This window comes from Ranitomeya imitator, chromosome 6, assembly GCF_032444005.1.
Source record: "Ranitomeya imitator isolate aRanImi1 chromosome 6, aRanImi1.pri, whole genome shotgun sequence".
Lineage (NCBI taxonomy): Eukaryota > Metazoa > Chordata > Amphibia > Anura > Dendrobatidae > Ranitomeya > Ranitomeya imitator.
Window position 1 is genome coordinate 408,123,610 of NC_091287.1, and position 25,081 is coordinate 408,148,690.

A 25,081-nucleotide genomic window follows, 5' to 3' on the forward strand; every position below is an offset into this window, starting at 1 on the left:
TCACTCATCTCCTTCCGCCTTCTTCAGACTGTGTGCTGTCAGCTGATCCCTAATTACATGCCACAGCCGTGATGTCGCAGTCTGAAGAAGGCGGAAGGAGATGAGTGAGAGGCGAAGATATGCACTGTGCATGCCCATGAATCCCAGCTCCGCAGTGTGAATAAATCAGAAGACACTGCGGTCATGATCTCGGGCAGCGCGGCCGCACAGGCGCAGTCAGCCTGACACCAAATGATGTCAGAAGATGGGCATCGCTAACTGCGCATGCCCAAGGTTTAACATAATAGCGCTGGCTCAGGGACAGATTCAAACAATGCTAAGGAGGCGCCGCCCAGCACCAAGGGGGCATGAATGCCGGCTGTGCAGCGTCTCATTACGAAGGAAAGTCCCACCTCCGGGACGGTTTCACGGTATGAGGGGACACATTTTATAAGTGTTTAATTCATCGTGTGCAAGGAGCAGAACTAAAAGAGCCACCTTTTCCTTGTGCATTACTGCTGCACAAGGTGGCTCATTCAGTTACTAATGCCTGGGGGGGTTAAAGGTTTCCTTTCGAATTGCTCCGATTAGGCCTCGGCCTACACTCTGCTTCTCCTCGATTCCCTTGGCTCCAACACCGCCAGTTGCTGCCCGGAAGTGCTGTTTGTACAGTCAACACTTGCTGCCGTGTTATTGAGTTTCAGTAACGTCAGCTGATTCCCTGCTGTGTATCCGGCAATGTGTCCTGCGACCGCCACGCTGACACTACAACAGATATTAAACTCAGTCCAATTAGGCCTCGGCCTTCACCCTGATTGACCCTGGGCTCCAACACTGCCAGTTGGTGCTCGGAAGCGCTGTCTGCACAGAGAAAAACACTGGCTCCTGTGTTAGTGGGGTTCAGTAACGTCAGCTGCTCCCCTGCTGTGTATCCGGCAATGTGTCCTGCGACTGAAACGCTGACACTACAACAGATATTAAACTCGCTCCAATTAGGCCTCGGCCTACACCCTGATTGACCCTGGGCTCCAACACTGACAGTTGGTGCTCTGAAGCGCTGTCTGCACAGAGAAAAACACTGGCTCCTGTGTTAGAGGGGTTCAGTAACTTCAGCTGCTCCCCTGCTGTGTATTCGGCAAAGTGTCCTGCGACCGCCACGCAGACACTACAACAGAAATTAAACTCGCTGCAATTAGACCTCGACCTACACCCTGATTGACCCTGGGCTCCAACACTGCCAGTTGGTGCTCGGAAGTGCTGTCTGCACAGAGAAAAACACTCACTCCTGTGTTAGTGGGGTTCAGTAACATCAGCTGCTCCCCTGCCGTGTATCCGGCAATGTGTCCTGCGACTGCCACGCTGACACTACAACAGATATTACACTGCCTCGAGTGCAGGCCTCGGCCTACACCCTGACTGATTCTGGGCTCCAACACCGCCAGTTGGTGCTCGGAAGTGCTATCTGCACAGAGAAAAACACTGGCTCCTGTGTTAGTGGGGTTCAGTAACTTCAGCTACTCCCCTGTGCATCCGGTCATGTGTCCTGGGACCGCCATCCAGACACTACAACAGATATAAAACTCGCTGCAATTAGACCTCGACCTACACCCTGATTGATCCTGGGCTCCAACACTGCCAGTTGGTGCTCAGAAGTGCTGTCTGCAAAGAGAAAAACACTTGCCTCTGTGTTAGTGAGGTTCAGTAACGTCAGCTGCTCCCCTGCTGTGTATCCGGCAATGTGTCCTGCAACCGCCACACTGACACTACAACAAATATTAAACTCGGTCCAATTAGGCCTCGCCCTACACCCTGATTGACCCTGGGCTCAAACACCGCCAGTTGGTGCTCAGAAGTGCTGTCTGCACAGAGAAAAACACTCACTCCTGTGTTAGTGGGGTTCAGTAACGTCAGCTGCTCCCCTGCTGTGTATCCGGCAATGTGTCCTGCGACCGCCATGCTGACACTACAACAAATATTAAACTCGCTCCAATTAGGCCTCGCCCTACACCCTGATTGACCCTGGGCTCCAACACTGCCAGTTGGTGCTCAGAAGTGCTGTCTGCACAGAGAAAAACACTCACTCCTGTGTTAGTGGGGTTCAGTAACGTCAGCTGCTCCCCTGCTGTGTATCCGGCAATGTGTCCTGCGACCGCCATGCTGACACTACAACAGATATTAAACTCGCTCCAATTAGGCCTCGGCCTACACCCTGTTTGACCCTGGGCTCCAACACTGCCAGTTGGTGCTCAGAAGTGCTGTCTGCACAGAGAAAAACACTCGCTACTGTGTTAGTGGGGTTCAGTAACTTCAGCTGCTCCCCTGCTGTGTATCCGGCAATGTGTCCTGCGACTGCCATGCAGAGACTACAACAGATATTAAACTCGTTCCAATTAGGCCTCAGCCTACACCCTGATTGACCCTGGGCTCCAACACCACCAGTTGGTGCTCTGAAGTGCTGTCTGCACAGAGAAATACACTTGCTCCTGTTAGTGGGGTTCAGTAACAACAGCTGCTCCACTGCTGTGTATCCGGCAATGTATCCTGCGACCGCCACATTGACAGTACAACAGATACTACACTGCCTAGAGTGCAGGTCTCGGCCTACACCCTGATTGACCCTGGGCTCCAACACTGCCAGTTCATGCTCGGAAGTGCTGTCTGCAGAGAAAAACACTCGCTCCTGTGTTAGTGGGGTTCAGTAACGTCAGCTACTCCCCTGCTGTGTATCCGGCAATGTGTCCTGCGACCACCACGCTGACACTACAACAGATATTAAATATGCTGTTTGCTGCAGGCCAAACTGAACGCGGACAAGTCCTATTGTAACTCTTTTGTGACAGGCAGAACGGAAGGTGTAATCTTCAAACTTTTATAGATAACAACTACAGGAATGCCTGTCACAAATAAGAATATGATGAAGTAGAATATGAAGAAGAATAATAGTTTAATAAAAAGAATATGAAGAATGTAACAAAAAAAGAATAATAGGAAGAAGGTGAAGAAGAAGACGAATAAGGTGAAGTAGAAGTTGATGTAAAAGATGCTGCTGCTGAGGATGATGAAGAAAGTGTGGGAGAAGTAAAAAAGGTGAAGAGAATGGAATTAGTGAAACATCAATATCTGACAAAATATAAAAAATCTTAACATAGTCAATATCTTTGTAACTCCGAATGTCTTAAAAAAAATAATTCCTGCTATTCCATTTGATTGGGCTTAACCTCTATGCCTTTAATGTCTCCTCCACCTCCCCCAATACATCCTACATTATTCTTAGTTGTTTTCCTTCATGTAGAAATAACCTACAAGGAAAGAAAGGGTTTATTTTAATTCCGATATTTTGGTCCCATTGACTTGCATTGGTATCAGGTATCGGTATCGGCGATATCCGATATTTTTCGAATATCGACCGATCCAATCCGATACCGATATTTTCAAATATCGGAAGGTATCGCTCAACACTAGCCACATACTTAAAACCAATCTCACTCTAGTACTAGAGTACACATACTGTGCCGGCAGCATAGAATAAAGCAAGAAGAGCTGAATGAATTGATATGTAGCTTGTGGGAAAAGATTGATCATAGCTTGTTATTTAGTGTTGTGAATCATTTCTCATTTTGGGCTTATGAGTCTTGTGGGTGGTCACTTTCAGTGACCGACAGCTACCTTTGCATGCATACTAATATATGAAGACTGATGTATGTGTAATGTGTAAGAGCTCATTGACATTATTGCCAATTCACAGACAAAACTCAATGAAAAAAAAGAGCATATACCCTGTAGTAAGCAAATACTAAAAGTAAATATTTGGTACTTAACCCCTTTCTGACATCTGACGTACTATCCCATCGAGGTGGTATGGGCCCGTATGACCACCGACAGGATAGTATGTCATCACCGTTCAGCCGTGCTCACGGGGGGAGCGTGGCCGATCGGGGCCGGGTGTCAGCTGACTATTGCTGCTGACATCCGGCACTATGTGCCAGGATCGGTCACGGACTGCTCCTGGCACATTAACCCCGGCACACTGCGATCAAAGATGATTGCAGCGTTCTTGCGGTATAGGGAAGCATTACGCAGGGAGGGGGCTCCCTGCATGCTTCCCTCGAGACCCTCGGAGCAATGCGATTTGATCGTGTTGCTCCGAGGGTCTCCTAACTCCTCCTCCCTCTGATCCAAAATGGCCACGGGGGGCCTTCCGGGTCCTGCAGGGAGGTGGCTTGCAAGTGCCTGCTCAGAGCAGGCATCGGGAAGCCTCCCTGCAGTGCCTGTGTGATTGCTGATCTGACAAAGTGCACTGCAAAGTGTCAGATCAGCGATCTGACACTATAGCATAATGTCCCCCCCTTGGGCAATGTAAAAAAGTTAAAAAAAATATTTCCATGTGTAAAAAAAAAAAAATTCCTAAACAAAGAAAAAATATATATTTTGTTCCAAAAAATACATTTCTTTATCTAAATAAAAAAACAATAAAAGTACACATATTTAGTATCGCCGTATCCGTAACGACCCAACCTATAAAACTGTCCCACTAGTTAACTCCTTCAGTGAACACTCTGAAAAAAAAAGAGGCAAAAAAAAAGCTTTATTATCATACCGCCAAACAAAAATTAGAATAACACGCAATCAAAAAGACGGATATAAATAACCATGGTACCGCTGAAAACGTCATCTTGTCCCGCAAAAAAACGAGCCATGATACAGCATCATCAACGGAAAAAAAAAGTTATAGTCCTCAGAATAAAGCGATGCAAAAATAATTATTTTTTATATAAAATAGTTTTTATCGTATAAAAGCGCCAAAGCATAAAAAATGATATAAATGAGGAATCGCTGCAATCGTTCTGACCCGAAGAATAAAACTGCTTTATCAATTTTACCAAACGTGGAACGGTATAAGCGCCCTCCCCAAAAGAAATTCATGAATAGCTGTTTTTTGTTCATTCTACCTCACAAAAATCGGAATAAAAAGTGATCAAAAAAGTAATGTGCCCGAAAATGGTACCAATAAAAATGTCAACTTGTCCCGCAAAAAACAAGACCTCACATGACTGTGTGGACCAAAATATGGAAAAATTATAGCTCTCAAAATGTGTAGATGCAAAAACTATTTTTTGCAATAAAAAGCGTCTTTTCGTGTGTGACAGCTGCCAATCATAAAAATTTGCTAAAAAACCCGCTATAAAAGTAAATCAAACCCCCCTTCATTGCCCACTTAGTTAAGGAAAAATAATAAAATTAAAAAAAATGTATTTATTTCCATTTTCCCATTAGAGTTAGGGTTGGGGCTAAAGTTAGGGTTGGGGCTAAAGGTAGGTTAGGGTTGGGGCTAAAGTTAGGGTTAGGGTTGGGGCTAAAGTTAGGGTTAGGGTTGGGGCTAAAGTTAGGGTTAGAGTTTGGGCTAATGTTAAGGTTGGGGCTAAAGCCAGGGTTGGGGCTAAAGTTAGGGTTTGGGCCAAAATTAGGGTTTGGATTACATTTACGGTTGGGATTAGGGTTAGGGATGTGGTTAGGGTTATGGTTGGGATTAGGGTTAGAGGTGTGTTTGGGTTAGGGTTTCAGTTAGAATTGGGGGGTTTCCACTATTTAGGCACATCAGGGGCTCTCCAAACGCAGCATGGCGTCCCATCTCAATTCCAGTCAATTTTGCATTGAAAAGTCAAATGGCGTTCCTTCCCTTCTGAGCTCTGCCATGCGCCCAGTGGTTTACCCCCACATGTGGGGTATCAGCATACTCAGGACAAATTGCACAACAACTTTTGGGTCCAGTTTCTTCTGTTACCCTTGGGAAAATAAAAAATTGGGGGCGAAAAGATCATTTTTGTGAAAAAATTATTTTTTATTTTTACGGCTCTACATTATAAACTTCTGTGAAGCACTTGGTGGGTCAAAGTGCCCACCACACATCTAGATAAGTTCCTTAAGGGGTCTACTTTCCAAAATGGTGTCACTTGTGGGGGGTTTCAATGTTTAGGCACATCAGGGGCTCTCCAAATGCGACATGGCGTCCCATCTCAATTCCAGTCAATTTTGCATTGAAAAGTCAAATGGCGCTCCTTCCCTTCGGAGCTCTGCCATGCGCCCAAACAGTGGTTTACCCCCACATTTGGGGTATCAGCGTACTCTGGACAAATTGTCCAACAACTTTTGGGGTCCAATTTCTCCTGTTACCCTTGGTAAAATAAAACAAATTGGAGCTGAAGTAAATTTTTTGTGAAAAAAAACTTAAATATTGATTTTTTTTAAACATTCCAAAAATTCCAGTGAAACATCTGAAGGGTTAATAAACTTCTTGAATGTGGTTTTAAGTACCTTGAGATGTGCAGTTTTTAGAATGGTGTCACACTTGGGTATTTTCTATCATAGAGACCCCTCAAAGTGACTTCAAATGTGATGTGGTACCTAAAAAAATGTGATGTGGTTAATAAAAAAAAATTTGGTTCCAAAATTGTGCTGATGTAAAGTAGACATGTGGGAAATGTTACTTATTAAGTATTTTGTGTGACATATCTCTGTGATTTAAGGGCATAAAAATTCAAAGTTGGAAAATTGCGAAATTTTCAAAATGTTTGCCAAATTTCAGTTTTTTCCACAAATAAACTCTGTAATATCAAATAAATGTTACTGCTATCATGAAGTACAATATGTCACGAGAAAACTCAGAATCATGAGGATCCGTTGAAACGTTCCAGAGTTATAACCTCATAAATGGACAATGGTCAGAATTGCAAAAAATGGCCCGGTCATTATCGTCCAAACCACCCTTGGGGGTAAAGGGAGTTAATTTTGACCAAAAAAATCCATCCGACCACAATAAGTTGTACCCAATTGGAACGTTCCTATCTTGTATCTAGCATTAAAACCTTACCATGTGTCAGCCGACCTCAATGTCGATAAGGGCAGAGAAGGACAGGGACCGATTGGTCAGCCATGGGAAGCTAAATAGATACATGCTTTGTTCAGAATGGGGCGCCACGCCTCTTTAAAAAGCACAAGAAACTACAACAAAACCAAAGAAATGAGCTGGAGCATGGCTGCCCAATTGACTCCAAGAACATAAATTAAAATCAATAAATTATAAGTTACACAGAATCTTTTCCAACAAAACTATATATTAACCTGCTCATCTTCTGCTCTTTAGTATGCAGCACACAGGTTGGACAGCATGTTTAATATGACAAGTTACTTTTCAGGGATTAAAACATTTCCTGGTGCCAGGCGATGATTTGTTCCTTGTGTCACTGGCATTTGTACAGATCTGCACAGCTATGGTGACTGCATAATATAAAAGGTGCAATATTTCCTCGGTAAATGATGTGGGCATCATCAAGTTTATAGATTGGCAAAATGTTTTGATGACAGGTGAACTTTAGAAATGAAACAAAATGACTTGGCTTTATACGGAATGACAATATAAATGAAAGACATTTTTAAAACCCTTTTACAGTCTTCACGGAAACCTGAGGGAACTGAAGCAAAATTTACTAATTGCAGTTTCCTAGCTGCTTTATAAATCTGTGCCTGGTAGTAATGTATTGCTATTTATTTTGTTTAATGCACTTTTTACTGCAGCTCCCTGGCTGTACGGCAGAACTCTCTGGCCTAGGAGATAGCTGCCCATTTTGACAATTACAGCTTATAATTTGGCAATGAACCGAATTTATACATTCTCTAACTTAAAATAGAAAAAGCTATCAATCCAAAGAGTCCATCAATATTTATTGTAAGCTTTTACCATCGCTCCATATAATTTTATACACTTTCACAGTAAAAGCACTGAGTGCTTCTGATTACTTCATAATCTACATAAACAAATGTTTTTCCCTTGTAAAGCCAACCAAGAATTGACTTCGGTTTGATGGCCCTTGTAAGGATGTTATATAGCCTTCCTGTAATTAAATTATATTCATGAAATGGTTGCCTTGTAAATAGTATTCAATTATGGCACATTCAATGCACAAAGTAGCCCAAAGGAAAAATAATGTATATTCATGAAGGACAACATATGTTAAACTTACCATCATGTCAAGCATAGCCACATAAAACACAACCATATAGAGAATATTAAAAAAAAAGGTTTAATCCAAGCTATTTTATCGAGGCACAAGATACATAGAGTTATGGTTTTTCATTGCTTCTGAATGTCGTTTGTTGGCATTTTATTACTTTTATGATAAAATACTGGACACATTTCTAACAAACGGAAAAGACAAAATGAAGACTTCGTGAAGGGATTTAGGAGTCCAGAGTGTTTGCTTTTACATCGAAGACACTGACTTTTACTGACTATTGTCACTCTGACAACTTTTTCCATACATTAGATTTTTCATGTACACATTTATATACAGAGTGGATAAGGGATTAGTAAGGGTATTCCTGTAATATTCCCTGCGGTCAACACTGGTTTTAAACCGGTCAATAATGGTTATTACTTAGTATCTATTGTGTGATGTATGGATCGATATCGTTATCCACTATCCATGTTGCTCTAAAGTTGTTAGGCGTTTAAATCTACTATCCCTGGAGGTCTAGAGTGGTCTAATTATGAACAGTTGATACTATATAATAAAATAGTTACAAAGAATAGTTAAGCTAATTGTTGTTATCTAAGGTAGCATAATGTATCTGTAATTTCATTTTGCTTCATCTAAATAGGTCAATAATTATTTAATTGGGTCTTCTTCTCTCCAATTGGGTCTGCTGATTTCTTCCACAAAATCATCCAGATAATTACATTTTGTGAATCTAAATCCACCACTGGATGGTTCTAACTGCATAGGGATTTATACAGCTCATATAAAACAAAATAATAAACTAATGGGCAATGAGCTCCCAAGTTACAGAGAGCAGAGTTAACAACAAGGTTATAACTAGTGATGGGCGAGTATGCTCGGCACTGCTCGATACCCAGACGAGAATCAAGGTGCTCGATGAAGTAGCAAGCAGTGTCGAGTAACACATGATTCTTGAGTGCTCGGATCCCCGTAAGTGAATTACCTGAGTTGGACAGAGAGATATTAATTTTCAATCCTCTGTAAAAATACACACATTTGCCATTCACATCCATTATACTTGCTACTCGATCAACACTAGTAAAAACCCCAGAGACCAATGATGGAATTTTAGAGATAACATTTTACTGTGCTACAGTTTTTTAGTTCCCTTTAAATTAGAAGTACAATAAAGAGCCCTTTCACCTGTTCTCACAAAATGACACATTCTTATGTCCAGTTTGCAAGTGCTTTCTCACAATCTGATGTTCAGTTACTTCACAAGGATGGGAAAGTCACAGTAGTTGTATTTGTGCCATCCACAGCAGGAGCAAGCTGTTATACACAGCTAATCTTCAGCTACATGTGCTGGGACAGGATAAAGCTTCAATCCTAGGGCTTTAATCACTGAGATGCCACTGTCAATAGTGACAGCGGCAGGTGAGGAGTTTGACAAAGGAGGATCACTTCCTATGTCAACCCAACAGTATCCCCATAGCACAATCCTGGAGTGGTAGTAATGGTAGATATTAGAACAATGAGGCCTAACAATGGTCTCCATGTCTGTCATAAAATTTAGCCTATCAAATTCTGATGCAGGCAGTACTTCAAACACTGACAGGATAATCCACTGTACTACACAGGTAGTACTGTGTATTGTCAATTAAATCAAAGAACCGCATGTTCAAATCCTCTTGTGGGAATAAAAAAAAAATATAGCTCTGGAAAAATTAAGAGACCACTGCACAGTTTTATAAAAATCAGCTTCTATACATGTCTGACAGCCATTCCATTCCAGTGTCAGTTGAATTCCAGAGTACACCTCATTCTTAATGTGCTTCAGATTAGGTGATCACCTGAACCAAATCTTATGTAACGAAGGAAAGTATAAAAAACAATGCTGTGGTGTTCACAATCCTCTTGCAATAGGACAAGCTGGATGGCAAAACAAGTGCTAGTAATATCCCAAAACTATTAGGAATGCAAAAATAACTTTTAACCATGCCAAAGGAAATGAAAAGAAAAGTCTTGATTGAGGAAAAGAAAGGCTCATTTCTGGCTTTACTAGCAGAAGGACACAGTGAGCGTCATGTTGCCTCCATCCTTAAAATTTCTAAGACAGCAGTTTATTACAACAAGGTCAAGCAGCAGACATTGGGGACAGCAAAGCTACAGACCGGCATGGGGCGAAAACGACTCTCCACTGACCAGGATGACAGTCATCTTATTCGAATGTCACTCAGCAACTGCAGGATGACATCAAGTGACCTACAAAAGGAATGTCAGCTAGGTTGAAGTGCACACCAAGAACAGTTTGTAACAGGCTCCTAGAGGCAGGACTCAAGTCATGTAAAGCTAGAAAAAAGCCTTTCATCAATGCAAAGGAGAGTCAGGCTGAAGTTTGCCAAAAAACTATAAGGATTGAACCATAGAGGACTGGAGTAAGGTAATCTCTGATGAGTCTAATTTTCAGCTTTGCCCATCACCTGGTCATCTAATAGTTAGTCGGAGACTTGGAGAAGTGTACAAGCCACAGTGTCTTGCACCCACTGTGAAATTTGGTGGAGAATTGGTGATGATCTGGGGATGCTTCAGCAAGACTGGAATTGAGCAAATAGTTATTTGCGAAGGATGCATGAATCAAGCCACATACAAGGTTATCCTGGAAAAACAGTTCATTCCTTCTGCTCAGGCAATGTTCCCCAACTTTGAGGACTGTTGACAATGCGCCATGCCACACAGCTAGGTCAATCAAGGTGTGGATGAAGGACCACCACATCAAATCCCTGTCATGGCCAGCCCAATCTCCAGACCTGAACCCCAATGAAAACCTGTGGAATGTAACCAAGAGGAAGATGGATAGTCACAAGCCATCAAACAAAGAAGAACTGCTTAAGTTTTTGTACCAGGAGTGGCATAAGGTCACCAAAAAGCAGTGTGAAAGACTGATGGAAAGCATGCCAAGAGGCATGAAAGCTATGATTATAAATCATGGTTATTCCACAAAATATTGATTTATGAACTCTTCCTGAGTTAAAACATTAGTATTGTTGTTTCTAAATGATTATTAACCCCTTCCCGACCTGTGACACAGCGTATGCGTCATGAAAGTCGGTGCCAATCCGACCTGTGACGCATATGCTGTGTCACAGAAAGATCGCGTCCCTGCAGGCCGGGTGAAAGGGTTAACTCCAATTTCACCCGGCCTGCAGGGACAGGGGGAGTGGTAGTTTAGCCCAGGGGGGGTTGCTTCACCCCCCCGTGGCTACGATCGCTCTGATTGGCTGTTGAAAGTGAAACTGCCAATCAGAGCGATTTGTAATATTTCACCTAAAAAAATGGTGAAACATTACAATCCAGCCATGGCCGATGCTGCAATATCATCGGCCATGGCTGGAAACACTTATGTGCACCCACCCCACCCCACCGATCGCCCCCCCAGCCCCCCGATCTGTGGTCCGCTCCCCTCCGTCCTGTGCTCCGCTCCCCCGTCCTCCTGTCTGCTCCCCCCGTGCTCCAATCACACCCCCCGTGCTCCGATCATACCCCCCCGCACTCCGATCACCCCCCCCCGCACAGCGATCCCCCCCCCGTGCTCTGATTCCCCCCCCGTGCTCCGATCCACCCCCCTGCACAGCGATCCCCCACCCCGTGCTCCAATCCACCCCCCCGTGTTCCTATCCACCCCCCCCCCCCCGTGCTCCGACGCTCCCCCCGTGCCCTGATCTCCCCCCCCCTTATACTTACCTCCCGGGATCCGTCCGTCTTCTTCCCTGGGCGCCGCCATCTTCCAAAATGGCGGGCGCATTTGCAGTGCGCCCGCCGAATCTGCCGGCTGGCAGATTCGTTCCAAAGTGAGTTTTGATCACTGAGATATAACCTATCTCAGTGATCAAAATAAAAAAAAAAAGTAAATGACCCCCCCCCCCTTTGTCACCCCCATAGGTAGGGACAATAAAAAAATAAAGAATTTTTTTTTTTTTTTTTACACTAAGGTTAGAATAGGGTTAGGGTTAGGGCTAGGGTTAGGGGTAGGGTTAGGGTTAGGGGTAGGGTTAGGGGTAGGGTTAGGGCTAGGGTTAGGGGTAGGGTTAGGGGTAGGGTTAGGGGTAGGGTTAGGGGTAGGGTTAGGGTTAGGGTTAGGGTTAGGGGTAGGGTTTCGGTATGTGCACACGTATTCTGTTCCTCTGCGGATTTTTCCGCTGCGGATTTGATAAATCCGCAGTGCTAAACCGCTGTGGATTTATCGCGGATTTACTGCGGTTTTTCTGCGCATTTCACTGCGGTTTTACAACTGCGATTTTCTATTGCAGCAGTTGTAAAACCGCTGCGGAATCCGCAGAAAGTGACATGCTGCGGAATGTAAACCCCTGCGTTTCCGTGCAGTTTTTCCGCAGCATGTGTACAGCGATTTTTGTTTCCCATAGGTTTACATTGATCTGTAAACTCATGGGAAACTGCTGCGGATCTGCAGTGTTTTCCGCAGCGTGTGCACATACCTTTAGAATTAGGCTATGTGCACACGGTGCAGATTTTGCTGCGGATCTGCAGCGGATTGGCCGCTGCGGATTCGCAGCAGTGTTCCATCAGGTTTGCAGTTCCATGTGAACATATGGAAAACCAAATCCGCTGTGCCCATGGTGCGGAAAATACCACGCGGAAATGCTGCGTTGTATTTTCCGCAGCATGTCAATTCTTTGTGCGGATTCCGCGGTGTTTTACACCTGTTCCTCAATAGGAATCCACAGTTGAAATCCGCACAAAAAACACTGGAAATCCACGGTAAATCCGCAGGTAAAACGCAGTGCCCTTTACCCGCGGATTTTTCAAAAATGATGCTGAAAAATCTCACACGAATCCGCAACGTGGGCACATAGCCTTAGGGTTAGGGTTGGAATTAGGGTTGTGGTTAGGGGTGTGATTACTGTTATGGCTACAGTTGGGATTAGGGTTAGGGGTGTGTTGGGGTTAGTGTTGGAGGTAGAATTGAGGGGTTTCCACTGTTTAGGCACATCAGGGGTCTCCAAACGCAACATGGCGCCACCATTGATTCCAGCCAATCTTGTATTCATAAAGTCAAATGGTGCTCCCTCAATTCCGAGCCCCGACGTGCGCCCAAACAGTGGTTTACCCCCACATATGGGGTACCAGCATACTCAGGACAAACTGCGCAACAATTACTGGGGTCCAATTTCTCCTGTTACCCTTGTGAAAATAAAAAAATGCTTGCTAAAACATCATTTTTGAGGAAAGAAAAATTATTTTTTATTTTCACGGCTCTGCGTTGTAAACGTCTGTGAAACACTTGGGAGTTCAAAGTGCTCACCACATATCTAGATAAGTTCCTTGCGGGGTCTAGTTTCCAAAATGGGGTCACTTGTGGGGGGATCCTACTGTTTAGGCACATCAGGGGCTCTGCAAATGCAATGTGACGTCCGCAGACCATTCCATCAAAGTCTGCATTTCAAAAGTCACTACTTCCCTTCTGAGCCCCGACGTGTGCCCAAACAGTGGTTTACCCCCACACATGGGGTATCAGCGTACTCAGGAGAAACTGGACAACAACTTTTGTGGTCCAATTTCTCCTGTAACCCTTGGGAAAATAAAAAATTCTGGGCTAAATAATTATTTTTGAGGAAAGAAAACGTATTTATTATTTTCACGGCTCTGTGTTATAAACTTCTGTAAAGCACTTGGGGGTTGAAAGTGCTCACCACATATCTAGATAAGTTCCTTTGGGGGTCTAGTTTCCAAAATGGGGTCACTTGTGTGGGGTTTCTACTGTTTAGGCACACCAGGGGCTCTGCAAACGCAACGTGACGCCCGCAGACCATTCCATCAAAGTCTGCATTTCAAAAGTCACTACTTCCCTTCGGAGCCCCGACGTGTGCCCAAACAGTGGTTTACCCCCACACATGGGGTATCAGCGTACTCAGGACAAACTGGACAACAACTTTTGTGGTCCAATTTCTCCTGTAACCCTTGGGAAAATAAAAAATTCTGGGCTAAAAAATTATTTTTGAGGAAAGAAAACGTATTTATTATTTTCACGGCTCTGTGTTATAAACTTCTGTAAAGCACTTGGGGGTTGAAAATGCTCACCACATATCTAGATAAGTTCCTTTGGGGGTCTAGTTTCCAAAATGGGGTCACTTGTGGGGGGTTTCTACTGTTTAGGCACACCAGGGGCTCTGCAAACGCAACGTGACGCCCGCAGACCATTCCATCAAAGTCTGCATTTCAAAAGTCACTACTTCCCTTCTGAGCCCCGACGTGTGCCCAAACAGTGGTTTACCCCCACACATGGGGTATCAGCGTACTCAGGACAAACTGGACAACAACTTTTGTGGTCCAATTTCTCCTGTAACCCTTGGGAAAATAAAAAATTCTGGGCTAAATAATTATTTTTGAGGAAAGAAAACGTATTTATTATTTTCACTGCTCTGTGTTATGAACTTCTGTGAAGCACTTGGGGGTTCAAAGTGCTCACCTCACATCTAGATAAGTTCCTTTCGGGGTCTAGTTTCCAAAATGGGGTCACTTGTGGGGGGTTTCTACTGTTTAGCCACATCAGGGGCTCTGCAAACGCAACGTGACGCCCGCAGAGCATTCCATCAAAGTCTGCATTTCAAAACGTCACTACTTCACTTCCGAGCCCCAGCATGTGCCTAAACAGTGGTTTACCCCCACATATGGGGTATCAGCGTACTCAGGAGAAACTGGACAACAACTTTTGGGGTCAAATTTCTCCTGTTACCCTTGGGAAAATAAAAAAAAGCGGGCTAAAAAATCATTTTTGAGAAAAGAATTTTTTTTTTTAATTTTCATGGCTCTGCGTTATAAACTTCTGTGAAGCACTTGAGGGTTCAAAGTGCTCACCTCACATCTAGATTAGTTCCTTTGGGGGTCTAGTTTCCAAAATGGGGTCATTTGTGGGGGATCTCCAATGTTTAGGCACACAGGGGCTCTCCAAACGCGACATGGTGTCCGCTAATGATTGGAGCTAATTTTCCATTTAAAAAGCCAAATGGCGTGCCTTCCCTTCTGAGCCCTGCCGTGCGCCCAAACAGTGGTTTACCCCCACATATGGGGTATCTGCGTACTCAGGACAAACTGGACAACAACATTTGTGGTCCAATTTCTCCTATTACCAATGGCAAAATAGGAAATTCCAGGCTAAAAAATCATTTTTGAGAAAAGAAAAATTATTTTTTATTTTCATGGCTCTGCATTATAAACTTCTGTGAAGCACCTGGGGGTTTAAAGTGCTCAGTATGCATCTAGATAAGTTCCTTGGGGGGTCTAGTTTCCAAAATGGGGTCACTTGTGGGGGAGCTCCAATGCATAGGCACACAGGGGCTCTCCAAAACGCGACATGGTGTCCGCTAACAATTGGAGCTAATTTTCCATTCAAAAAGTCAAAAGGCGCGCCTTCCCTTCCAAGCCCTGCCGTGTGCCCAAACAGTGGTTTACCCCCACATATGAGGTATCAGTATACTCGGGAGAAATTGCTCAACAAATTTTAGGATCCATTTTATCCTATTGCCCATGTGAAAATGAAAAAATTGAGGCGAAAATAAATTTTTTGTGAAAAAAAAGTACTTTTTCATTTTTACGGATCAATTTGTGAAGCACCTGAGGGTTTAAAGTGCTCACTAGGCATCTAGATAAGTTCCTTGGGGGGTCCAGTTTCCAAAATGGGGTCACTTGTGGGGGAGCTCCAATGTTTAGGCACACAGGGTCTCTCCAAATGCGACATGGTGTCCGCTAACGATGGAGATAATTTTTCATTCAAAAAGTCAAATGGCGCTCCTTCCCTTCCGAGCCTTACCATGTGCCCAAACAGTGGTTTACCCCCACATGTGAGGTATCAATGTACTCAGGAGAAATTGTCCAACAAATTTTAGGATCCATTTTATCCTGTTGTCCATGTGAAAATGAAAAAATTGAGGCTAAAAGAATTTTTTTGTGAAAAAAAAGTACTTTTTCATTTTTACGGATCAATTTGTGAAGCACATGGGGGTTTAAAGGGCTCACTATGCATGTAGATAAGTTCCTTGGGGCGTCTAGTTTCCAAAATGGGGTCACTTGTGGGGGAGCTCCAATTTTTAGGCGCACGGGGGCTCTCCAAACGTGACATGGTGTCCGCTAAAGAGTGCAGCCAATTTTTCATTCAAAAAGTCAAATGGCACTCTTTCCCTTCCAAGCCCTGCCGTGCGCCCAAACAGTGGTTTACCCCCACATATGAGTTATCAGCGTACTCAGGACAAATTGGACAACAACTTTCGTGGTTCAGTTTCTCCTTTTACCATTGGGAAAATAAAAAAATTGTTGCTGAAAAATCATTTTTGTGACTAAAAAGTTAAATGTTAATTTTTTCCTTCCATGTTGCTTCTGCTGCTGTGAAGCACCTGAAGGGTTAATAAACTTCTTGAATGTGGTTTTGTGCACCTTGAGGGGTGCAGTTTTTAGAATGGTGTCACTTTTGGGTATTTTCAGCCATATAGACTCCTCAAACTGACTTCAAATGTGAGGTGGTCCCTAAAAAAAATGGTTTTGTAAATTTCGTTGTAAAAATGAGAAATCGCTGGTCAACTTTTAACCCTTATAACTTCCTAGCAAAAAAAAATTTTGTTTCCAAAATTGTGCTGATGTAAAGTAGACATGTGAGAAATGTTATTTATTAACTATTTTGTGTCACATAACTCTCTGGTTTAACAGAATAAAAATTCAAAATGTGAAAATTGCAAAATTTTCAAAATTTTTCGCCAAATTTCCGTTTTTATCACAAATAAACACAGAATTTATTGACCTAAATTTACCACTAACATGAAACCCAATATGTCACGAAAAAACAATCTCAGAACCGTTAGGATCCATTGAAGCGTTCCTGAGTTATTACCTCATAAAGGGACACTGGTCAGAATTGCAAAAAACGGCAAGGTCTTTAAGGTCAAAATAGGCTGGGTCATGAAGGGGTTAACTTGTTTTTTTTGCATTATTTGAGGTCTGCAATCAATGCATTTTTTTGTTATTTTGACCATTTCTCATTTTCAGAAAATAAATACAAAATTTATTGCTTAGAACTTTGGAGACATGTTGTCAGTAGTTTGTAGAATAACAGAACAATGTACATTTTACTAAAAAAAATATACCTATAAAGAGAAAAATCAGACAAACTGAAAATTTTAATCCGACAAGGAAAGTACCCCAAAGTAGTTATAAATAAACTTCAAGTAGATAAATAGACTTAAATAACAACAAGAAACTACTTGAAACAAGTAATCAAAGAATCAATATAAAATTCAATTACCGGTAGTTATTTTATTTGACATCAAAAAACGATACACAAAAATTAAAAACAAGAGGGGCAGTTTAGCACTCATAGCATAACAAAAAAATATATCAGTACGAAGATATCAATTCCACAGTGTGGAGTACTGGAAGCACAAAAGAATTTTAAACTGCAATACTACAATTAATCAATTGTGGTATTGCACACTCACACTCCAGAACTTTGGCCAATCAAGGTAAAGTGCATTTATATCGGCGCATCGCATGCCGCCACAGTGATAACATCCCCGCCCCATGTCTCGCGGCAACATCACAAGAAGGCGCAGCCGCGCCGTCCACGACGTCACAAGCGAGGCAAGCTCCATCACGTGCCTCGCTTGTGACGTCGCGGACTTGATTGGCCCAAGTTCTGATGTAGTTTGTATATAAAACGGAAGTGTGACCTCCTCTGTATCACTCCCTGACGAAGCAACGTGTGAAACGCGCGTTGGAGTGTGAGGAGGTGTGTCGGCACGTTCAGCATGAGTACGGGTTAGTATATATTATGCACTATGCACTTTTCTTTCTTTGAAACTGCTCCTGTTGAGGATACTTTTAGTACATGAGATGCCACTTGTCCTCACTTCTGTCCCATTGTGGATATTGATTAATTGTGGTATTGCAGTTTAAAATTCTTTTGTGCTTCTTGTACTCCACACTGTGGAATTGATATCTTCTTACTGATATATTTTTTTGTAATGCTATGAGTGCTAAACTGCCCCTCTTGTTTCTATTTTTTGTGTATTGTTTTTCGGTGTCAAATAAAATAACTAATTGAATTTTATATTGATTCTTTGATTACTTGTGTCAAGTAGTTTCTTGTTGGTATTTAAACTGAACATTTTGCAGTGGTCTCTTAATTTTTGCCAGAGCTGTATATATAAACCCCCAAATCTAATTTTAAAGAACCACTCCAGCTTTTTTTTTAATACTTTTGTTAGGCATCACCTATGTAAGTGTAATGCATGTAGTTACATACTCACTGACAGCTATTTTCACCCATTTTCAGCCCCACTTTGCATTAAATGACTGCAGTTGTGACCTGCCAAGTCACACAGTGTTTGCTGTGTGGAGCAGGGGTCACTTTATTTAAAACTTTGCAATGCACGTCTATGGAAATTTAGAACGGTGCTGTGTAGCTTTATTCTGAGTCCCATAGACTTGAATTGAGAAAAGTTTAACTTCCGGAACATATGGCATGGAGTGACTGGAGTGGGTCTTAAAACAGATTAAGACATTTACCGGCGAGTCTGCAACTTCATTACATACACCTACTGTAAATACATGATCCGTAAAAAAGGGATCGGAAGAAAAAACGACTGGAGTGGGACTTTAATAAAAACATGTTTATTTGTAAAAAAGAATCCCCTAAACCCTAGCAAAAACCACACATATTTGGTAGTGCCATGTTCAAAACAACACACACTGTAATCCTATATTATTTATACTGCACAGTGAATTGCAAAAATAAGCACCATACAGGTCTATACTAAAAATGAAAATGTTATGACTCTCATAATATGGCAACCCCCCCAAAAGGTTTTTTTTTAAAGTGATTTTCTTATAGTAAAACATAAAAAAATATAAAGTGGGCATCACAGTTATCGTATTGACTCACAGAATAAAGGTGGCATGTCAATTGTATTGTATGTTGTACTATGTAAAAAATAAAATGAAATAAACAGTTTAAGATGTATTGTTTATGTTTCTAATAAAAATGAATTAAAAAGTGATGAAAAAGTCACATTAATGAAAAATAGTATCAGGAAAAATGACAGCTTATAAAAGGTAAATTTCTGGGTATAGCAAAACTTAAAAAAAAAAACAGCCTATAGAGATTTGGTAATTACATGATTGTATCAACCCAGAGAATAAACATAACATGCCAATAATAAACAGTGAATGGGTTTATATGAAAAACCACAAGGTAGGTCTGTTTCCATTAAAGGGGTTGTAACTAATTATTGATGTGCTATCCATAGGACAGGTCATCAATATGAGATAGGTAATGGTCTAACACCTGCCTTCCCAACTATCAGCTAATATCTACTCCAGCAGCAGCCAGATATAAGCAACTCCAGCCATAATTATATAATGTAAATGGGTTGAGTGAATGGATAATGTGCCCAAAAATGCTTGTTCATCGTATTTGAAATTGTTGAAAGCAAAAATTCTTGTTCATCTTTTGAAAATTGTATAATTTAAAGTGAAATTTGGCAAAAAGGAGTGGAAATTCAAGTCCTAAATAGGTATGGCTCTCAGTGATTGATCATATTGTTAAGAAATTGTTCTTTAGCAGTTGGAGCATTGGAATGAGTTACAATTTTGTGTCACATTGCATATTGATATTATTGGAAATGTCACTGTTGAAATACAATGACTAAATTGATTATCAAAGATTTTATCGCTAATTTGATTAAATTTTATTTGTTCATTTTCAACATAAATGTCCAAACAATGCTTTATGAATTCATGTATTCAAAATAAATAGTATCACTCAGGATTTGAAAGTTGTCACACCGATACTTCAAATTACATTGGGAACACAATTTTCTTTGAGTAAGATCTGACACTTGTTCTTGACTAACTTTTGGCTCCAGGACCCAACAGTGGCCCCAGTTTAACTCTACCACAACAACTTCTTAAGTTACAGGATACCGTCCCTTTGTCTCCTTTGTTCATGCACAGGCTATATCTTACTGTAAGTCAAATTGTGCATAAGAAGTAAAGTTAGATTGTAGTTAAGTAAAATTTTATGCTTATAGCTTTTCTTGGAGGGTTTGGAGGGACAATCTTGACTGGTGCTCCAACAATAGTAAGTCATCACGTGCATATCCCATTTGTCCTGATACCGTCTTCCCATTACCTTCAAATCTTGGTTGAATAGTTCAACTTGCTCATTAGAGACTGCATACGGGTTTTCAGGGAAGTTTGCAAAATGTCTATGCAGAAAATGCACCTTGATATTCATGTAGCAACCAAGCGTTTTGTAGTTCTTCAAGAGTTTTTGGACAATTTCAGTATAATTGATGGCTGGTGTATTTCCAAGATAGTCCTTGACAAGGTCTTTGAAAGATAACCAAACATTCTTCTGGAGTTCTGACATTGTCCCAATTAAATGTTCATATTTGATTAGCTGCTGTATCCTTGGACCATCAAACACACCAGCCTCTATTTTTTTCAAATGACTGGAAGGAAATGCCAAAATGAAGTAGCTGAAACAGTCTCTTCAGTTTTCAAAGCTTTATTGAATTGCTTCATGAGACCCAGTTTCATGTGCAGAGGTGGGAATACAGTATAATGTTCTTTCTGTCAAAAAGTGACTCATGTAGAATGTTTGGATCACCAGGTTTGGAGGCCAATTCCTCTCCACCCAATACTTGGTGTGTTCACGTTGCTGACCAAGAAGTAAGCATATAATTTTAAGGTCAACACAGATGATTTAATTGTGCTTGTAATATTGCAATAGCTCCATGACTCTCGTTATGTCTCCATATTCTTCACAGAGAGAAAATGAATGGCCAAGCTGAATGAGGCACAGCTGATGGTAGAATAGAATACTCTATTTTATATTTATTTTATATGCTATATCTTGAAGTTTTCATTTTACAAAAGTAACAGTCACCGGAATGATATCTTGGCACTTGCCAAATCATAGGTTTACCAAATTGCATCTTATCATATGTTACCTTCATTCACATCTGTTTTACTCTGAAAAACGCTAAATAGGCTGGCTTGACAAATGTGCTGATGTTTGTCCAATTACTGGAAATGGTGAAACAGTCACAGATATAACAAAAGGAATCAGGGCTGTTTAGGCACTTAGGACGAGAAATAACAGAGACAGACATAATCTGAAAGAAAGGAAATAAGTGTGTAAAATAAATTCTGCTAACTACTTGTATGCAGACTTTCAGAATAAGTTTGACTATATTGAACACATTGTCTCTTCAGAGATGAAGAAGACTAGGACTCTAGTGCCACCTACAGCAAGTAGCAATCCTAGAAGTCAATGTCAACCCTTTAATGAGCCTTGTTACTATATAGAGCGACACACAATCTCTGGCCACATTGTCTCATGTGTAACTGAATAACCTAGACAAATAACAACCTGTTGCCGGTTACCAAGGTCGTCCTCCACCCCTCCCCACTTGAGGGTGGTTTGCTTTCAACCAAAATAGAAGAGCAATAGCGCTACCCTCTGCTCAGTCTACAGTAATCACATTAAGATAACCTGTAGAGAAAAAAACGTGATAGAGCAAAACTAACCACAGTTTTGAAATCAGCATGCATATTTTAGTCTAAATCAGCAGAACAATTGAGCTCAACAAAAATTATGTTCAAAATTGTTCCCCAGTGATCTGTGTGAAGACCGCACATGATGATCGGTTGTAACTACTTATGAGAAGACCTGACGTGATTTGAATTTGCTATATACCATAAATTTTTACAGAAAAATGTATTTGATTCAGAGAAATATGTAGAATTGAGAGTCCTCAGTGGTTGATACCTTTCAATGGTTAACTGAAAAGATGGTAACAAATTGCAAGCTTTCGAGACTACTGAGGTCTCATCAGGTATAGACAAAAAGAAATTCTGAAGTATCACATATTTATGCACAACACAGCACAGAAAAATGTTGTAGACAAGACAGGTAACATGAAGCAGAATTGCCATTATGTCAGTGATAAACAGTTATGTCCATAAATATTAGAGGAATTCATAGATAAGGAATGTTTTATTGTCCTCTGATTGGGGTCTGGTTCTGTTATGATGACCCCACATGGTCTGAGGAGCAAATTCCTTAGTATTCCCTGTATTTTGTAGAATTGCAAAATTGTAAACTTTCTAGTAGAATTCAATTCCACTTGAATAAATTCGCCCAACTTTATTTGTAATGATCACAATTCAAACATTTAATTCTCATTGTATAACCTTGTTTGATAGTTGTGAGGTATGCTTGCTTTGAACATCATATATACAATTATATGCTTGTGTAAAGCGAATCCTTAGTATAACTTAATATTACAACAACAAATAGATCAAGTCTTGACATTGGTGTAGATCTTCTAAGAGCTGCTTGCACCTCTAACTGCCTGTATTAAGGTTGATATAAAGAAGAACAATGCACAGACATATAAGACAAGTAAATGTACAGTTAAAAATGTCTCTTGCTGGAAAGTTTATGTCCCAATAAATACCATCTATTGTGTTCTTGTGATATCTATACAGTCAACTCATCCACATAACAATGAAAGTGCTAGTTATATTGTATATACCTTTATCTTTTATGACAATATAGTTATAAAGTGTGTCTTTTAGCTGCCTGTATAGGCAGTGTTTTCAATAGTTTCACAAAAAAAAACCACTCTAAAATATAAAAAAGGACAATAGATGAAAAAGCAAACTACAAAATTGAGTTTTTACAATAAACCAAAATAAGCGATTTTGCTGTTTTGCTTTTATCACACAGATTAATTGTTGTTGCCTAAACTTTAGGACACAAAAGGGCAAATGTAAGGCTCCATTACAGAAATCCCCAGGTACGCTGCGCCACTTAATGACCAGAAATCCAATCATTAGGAAAAAGAGCTCTGTCTGCAAGAACCAAAGGGAACGAACACTGCTAATGTATTATGTTTTCATGTCGCCTGGCTCAATGAAAGGGCACATTTTAATTATTGTAAATTATTATGTTAGGTTTGTTCTCATTTGTTACTAGTAACAAACAACACTGTTCGGTGTAATGCAAAATACAGGTTCCACTTGTGATTTCATTAAATGTTCCTTCTTTTCAAGACATGAATGAATGAGCACGGTTTCCTTCAACTGCCACACGTCGAAGACATGGATTCCCAAGCAACACCTCAACCACTCAAATTTACCATTTACTTTTGTACTTGCATATTCAAAAGGGAAATCAGATTTCTTTACAGTAGAACACATAAGAAGTATGTAACAGCTATTGCCAACACTGGTAATATATTTTTTCATTTTTTCTGTATTGAATTCAAGGTATCTTGGGATTTTTCAGAACATTCAAAATTGTTGAAGCGGAAAGGAAAAAAATTCAAACCAGTCACCAGATCCAAAATTAGCATTTTATTCAGAACGTGGGGTCAGAGGTGCATCATTTATATTCTGGTACACAATACAGAGGCAAAGCCGTTGTCAAAGTCTCTCCAGTTTAAAAGCTTCCCACCCCTTTAAACATGTATTAGTAGTGCCGCTGACGTCAGTTTGCCCCTATCTGATTTGTTTATTTTTTTTGGTACAAATTATGTAAAACATTTGTGCTAAGAACTTTTTTTTTGTTTTTGCCCTCCCAAATCAATAAGAATAGAAAAGAAAAATGGTTTACGGATTCTACAGTTTGTCTGCTTTAACATAATTATGTTTGTCACCTGTTTTGTAAATACTTTATTCATAAAGAAAAAAAGATATAAACATGCAAAACCTGAATCCATAGTCCAAATAATACATACACATGTTCGGAAGTTTGGAAACTTCTTTATAGACTATGTTGATAAAACATTATGTACACATACCATTTTTACAGTGAAGTGAAAAAAAAAATTACCCAAATGAAAAAAGTGTACAATGATTAAGACCAAAATGTGCCTATCTTGTGAAAAAATAATCTATCCGGCTACGAAAAAAAAAAGTCAATTATGCTAAAAACTGGTGATATGACAACTCCCTTTTCCTGCAACCAACTGCAAAATCCAGTAGACTTCCAATGAGATAATCCTAATACCTACACCTAAGTATAATGCACTGTACATGTCAATCACATGATTTTGTTGCAGCTAATAAAGTTATTCTAATGAAATTTGTTCTTTTTCTCCAGATTATAACAAAAGCAACACAACGTAAAAAAAAATGGAAAAAAAGGCGCGATGAAGAAAATCCTTGTAATTACTTACGCCACCCCACCCACAACATACCTTGTCTTTTCACCCTTTCAGAAATCAGTACCATTAAAGCGTTGAACATAAAACTAAATCCGATCTGAAAAAGGTACAAAAAGGCACATAAAATCCCAGTGCTTCTGTACTGTAAAATTCAAGTGTAACTGAGCTCAATCATTTTTTTTCCAAACAGTATTGGATGACTGATATTCCCACTGAGCCCAAATTGGTTTGCAGCCTATGCCAAAGCCTTCAAACAAGCACTTGTGCTAGTAGACTACAAAGTTAAAGCCAAGCTTCTTTACGCTTTTTGGGAATATCAGTTCAAATGTTTGTTCTTGTCCACAAAAACGAACCGAACGTTCACTCCAAAGTTCAATCATCTCCTCCTCCGTACATATCAGCAAGTTTCTTGAAGCGAGGGCCCCAGTCATTTAGGTAATCATAATCTTGCTCGCCACCACTACTTGATGAGTTCAGGGAGCTTAGAGAGCCAGCAGTAGAACCACTACCTTCATAGTCAAACACTAAGAGCGAGTCGTAAGGTGGAGCCGTGGGGTCATTGTCTGCTGCTTTCAGCCCCTAGAAAAGAAAAACATACAATTAATTTTTTTTATTTTAATTACATGGACGTGTGTCTCAATGATGATATCTGCTATACTGATGAATTACACCATGATTTCATATTGCTTTGGTTTATGATTGAGAAATTCATTTTTTCTTCATACTTGAACTTAACCCCTTTCTGCCAATGGACGTACTATTCCGTCCATGTGGGGTGGGCCCTACTTCCCAAGGATCGGCCGCGCTCACGGGCAGCTGACATCCGGCACTATGTGCCAGGAGCGGCTCCCGGCACATTAACCC

The 25,081-nt window shown here is 40.9% G+C and overlaps 1 protein-coding gene across 2 annotated transcripts in view; it reads right to left on the reverse strand.

Annotated features, from left to right (window-relative positions):
* Positions 1-23,390: 23,390 nt before the first annotated feature.
* Positions 23,391-25,081, reverse strand: part of LOC138642773 (cadherin-2A) — a 392,403-nt gene continuing 390,712 nt past the window's right edge. For both annotated transcript variants that reach the window (XM_069731241.1, XM_069731242.1), the window contains one exon: positions 23,391-24,796. In XM_069731241.1, the coding sequence (XP_069587342.1) occupies positions 24,590-24,796 (207 nt within the window). In that variant the 3' untranslated portion in view covers positions 23,391-24,589. The remainder of the gene's footprint in view (positions 24,797-25,081) is intronic.